Source organism: Apaloderma vittatum, unplaced genomic scaffold (genome assembly GCF_000703405.1).
Source record: "Apaloderma vittatum isolate BGI_N311 unplaced genomic scaffold, ASM70340v1 scaffold26310, whole genome shotgun sequence".
Lineage (NCBI taxonomy): Eukaryota > Metazoa > Chordata > Aves > Trogoniformes > Trogonidae > Apaloderma > Apaloderma vittatum.
The window spans coordinates 1,710-5,433 of NW_009693260.1; the positions used below are offsets into that span (position 1 = coordinate 1,710).

Sequence of the window (3,724 nt, forward strand, 5' to 3'; positions counted from 1 at the left end):
ACCCCCCCCCACCCCATCGCCTCCCGTGGCGTATTTTACAGGCAATTAGGATTAACAACAGTTTATCTGTCCTGAGCCATGTGGGCTTAAACAAACCCCACTTCCATTGTGTATCAGCATGAGTAACATGCTCCCTGCCTTCCCAGTAGCTGCATTTTCTGAGCAATCTCCCCCCAGGATCACCACGGGTTATTGAGCTTGCTCAGAGGCGTGGGGCTCCTGCGGGACTTATCCCATCAGCAGGATGCATTTAAATGGCAACTAGAGCAAATCCGTGTGAGGTGCCTGGGGCTTGTCCAGCACCCAGTCCCTCGAGGAGCCGCTGGGGGGTCAGGAGGTTTTTAAAGGGTAAAGAAATAGCTGTTAGCGCTGGGCACATTCTTGCATTTGAAGAACATGGGGCTTAACAGCCAGGTGACTCAAGCAGCACAAGAAGTTCACAAAAAACTTTGCTAAAGGTTTTGAAATCCCACCCGAAGGCAGCCCTGGACAAAGAAGGGCAGCACTGCTGGAGAGACCGTCCATGTCACTGCGCTGGAATGGGCTTGGTGCCCAGCGGTGCCACACTGTGGGGACCAAGGGAAGGGGCCAGACTGGGACTTTGGTGGTGAAGATCACCATAAGCCATGTGATTTCCATGGGCATTGGTGGCCTTTTCAGGCTGGGTTTGGAGGGGTCCCATCCTGGACATGGCACCCACTGCCCCGGGGCTGCTCCTAGGCAGGCACAGGAGATGTGTCCTCTCCAACAAACATTTCTGTTGGAATAAATGGCATTTAACTACTTCTTTTCCTATTTCTTGCTAGGCAAACATACTCCCTCAAGCCACTCCAGCCTCAGGTGAGGTTCGGGTTGCCCTGCACAGCACTGGGTCTGCCAGTGCCAGGGGCAGCCGAGACCCTTCCTATAATCATATCTCTGTTAATTGCCCAAATATCCTGGGGCCTGGAAGCGTTGGCTGTGGCCTCCTGCTGCTCTCAGAGGTACTGAAATGAGAGCACATCACCTTCAAAACGTATGTTGAAAGCCGTGGTGGCCGCGGGCTCCTCCGCGAGGAAGTCGATCCTGATGGAGGAGCCGTCGCTGATGACCCCTTCGAAGGGCACGCTGTCGGCACGCAGCGAGTCGTAGAGGACAGCAGACTGGTTCGTGTCACCACTGTACACCACCATCCTGCACGGGAGGACACAGCATGTTACATGGGAGAAGCGTCCCCGTGCCCCCCCGCCAGAGCACTGCCCGGTCCCTGCTCCTTTCTAGCACCTGCCCTCTGGTGATTCTGGAATAATTCATCAACCAGATAAGTCTCTTACACTTTGTCATAAACAGGGCTTTTATTTGATTTCACTACAAGCCATGAACCTGCTTTACTGCCTGTTACCAGACTGAATGTTAATGCTCTTTAAACACAAGCACCAGCGCCACAAGTGTATGCTTTGTTACGGGTGCGTGGGGCTTGCAGCTTGTCGTGGCGCTGAGCACTGCTGGGCACTGGGCATTCGTGGGGAGGAGAGGACAGGCATCAGGAGACCAGTAAAATCACCAGGCAAGAAGCTCAGGGCCTGGGGATGGCAAGGGCTGGAGCTCTGCACCTGCCTCTTGCAGCTCTTTTTGCTCCAAGATGTGCCATGCCTCCTGAGCACCTGAACACCTAAATCAGAAACCTCTGCACCAGGACCCATCTCTGATCCCATCCCCACCATCCTTCTGCTGGCAGCCTCCTCTGTGCTGCACCCTGAGCTCAGGTGGGTGCTGCCCACTGTGACACTGGCAGCCTAGGCGCCGGGCGGGCAGGAGGTGTGAGGAGAAGCAGCTGAGACCAAGCTTTGGTACATTCAGCAGCATCACGCGTGGCTCCGGACTCACCTGTCCTTCTCGGTGAGCAGGAGCTTCTCGAAGTGGAGGTGCAGCTTCTGTCCCGGGGGGGCCCCGATGGTCCACACGCAGTACATGCTGCTCGACTGGTTCCCGGTGTAGCTGGGCGAGAGGACGCGGCCGATGGTGGCGTTGTGGACCGTCCCGCCACAGGGCGCTGCCGACACAGAGCACAAAGAGCACGGCCCGGCTGAGGCAGCGAGGAGACAGGGCACGGCCGAGAGCGCGGCGGGCGTTTGCACCTGGGGCTTCCGCACCACAGGTGAAGTGCTCCTCTCTGCTTGATGGAGAGCTGACGCCTGCCCTTCCCACCAGTTTTAATTCATGAACTTCAAGCCTGGCTGGGCTTTGCTCTGTTCCATGCTCAAACACGTATGCTCACACATGTAGATGCAATCTATGATTTCCTTTCCTCACCTCCTAATCAGGAGCCAGACTCTGCTGCCACTGATGTGAAAACCTGCAGTAGCCTGGGCTGCCCCGTGCACAGAGCTGGGCATTGCTTCCACTTGCTCCCAGGACCGCATTCGACTCACGGTGCAAAGAAAACTACTTTTTTTTTTCTTCTCTTTGGGGACCCCAATTTTTTCAGCACCGAGGCTACCTAACGAGGAGTGTACCTGAGCAGATTGGCTCTGGGCTGCTCCAGTGTGGCCGCGATGCGTTGATACACGTAAGCATCCTGGGACCCTGCAGCTCGTAGCCCAGGTGACAGTGAAAGTGAGCAATTCCACCCGAGTGCAAATCCATCACGGTGACGTCTCCAAAGTCAGGTCTCCGTGGAAAGTTGCAGCTCAGCATAAACACTGGAACAAGCACACACGTTGTGGAGCTTAGGGCTTGTTTGTTCTGAGTCACCCTGCAGTTGAGGCGGGGCACTGAGGACGTGATGGATGTCCCCACGGTGCCACCAACGGACCCCGCTGCTGGGTGCTGGCCACGGAGCACCGACAAACCACTGCACCACTAGCAGCTTCTCCACCTGTTACTGCTTTTGCCCAGATCTAGTTTCTATTTTTAAAAGAATTTGCTTGAACTCATCTATCTTTTATAGCTCTTCAAGGAAAAAATAGACTTGCAGTCGGAGTGTGTGCAGGAAGAGCTGCTGCACAGGGACAGAAGCGGGGCAAGGTGGGTGTGAGGAGTGCACCCAGCGCTGGGGTCCACGACGACGGTGCCTGTTGAACCTGGGGCACGACATGAGCTGCTGCTCAACCCATCGCAGCTGACGCTCCGAGCACGGGCAGACAGCAAAGCAGGAGCCCGGCTGCTCTGAGGGGCAGAATCCAGCATCCTTCCACCCCTGCCGCCCAGTGGGGCTGATCCCTGCAGGACTGACGCCCCATCCCACCCCTCCTCATGCACCCATGACGGTGAGGCACCCACCCTGGTAATGGAGCTGGAAGGTCCCCACCACCTCATCCTGGAAGGTGCGGAAGTAGACGGAGATGGTGTTGGTGGGGCTGCGGATGACCTGGCCCTCTACCAGCAGGGTCTGGTTAGCCAGGACCACCAGGGCATCGCCGTCCACCCCTCGGATGGACAGGACCTCCCCGTCGGACAGGTTCACGCTCTTCACCTAGGTGGAAGCAGAAACCCATGAGGTGTGGGGTGAAGGTGGGGGTCCTGGCGGGGGTGCCAGGGGAGCAGACATCCCACGCAGAGCATTGCATTACCACAGCCTTCCCTCTGTACCGCCCTGAGCACTGGGAGCGCCATCAGGAGAGCATCTGCTTGTTCAGCAGCGATGGAGCAGCCTGCGCCCCGCACAAGCCCGAGGGACCCCCAGGACCACTGACCCCTTCTCCCTCCCCTGGGACAGTGGGCACAGGCGGGCCGAGCCGCTCCT

The 3,724-nt window shown here is 57.4% G+C and overlaps 1 protein-coding gene across 1 annotated transcript in view; it reads right to left on the reverse strand.

Annotated features, from left to right (window-relative positions):
- The window catches only part of LOC104280719 (seizure 6-like protein), a gene marked incomplete at its 5' end in the record, with an annotated part of 9,018 nt that overhangs the window by 559 nt on the left and 4,735 nt on the right, over window positions 1-3,724 (reverse strand). The window contains 4 exons of the mRNA XM_009878460.1: window positions 1,007-1,173; window positions 1,867-2,032; window positions 2,496-2,681; window positions 3,262-3,454. Of these exons, the coding sequence (XP_009876762.1) occupies window positions 1,007-1,173; window positions 1,867-2,032; window positions 2,496-2,681; window positions 3,262-3,454 (712 nt within the window). The remainder of the gene's footprint in view (window positions 1-1,006; window positions 1,174-1,866; window positions 2,033-2,495; window positions 2,682-3,261; window positions 3,455-3,724) is intronic.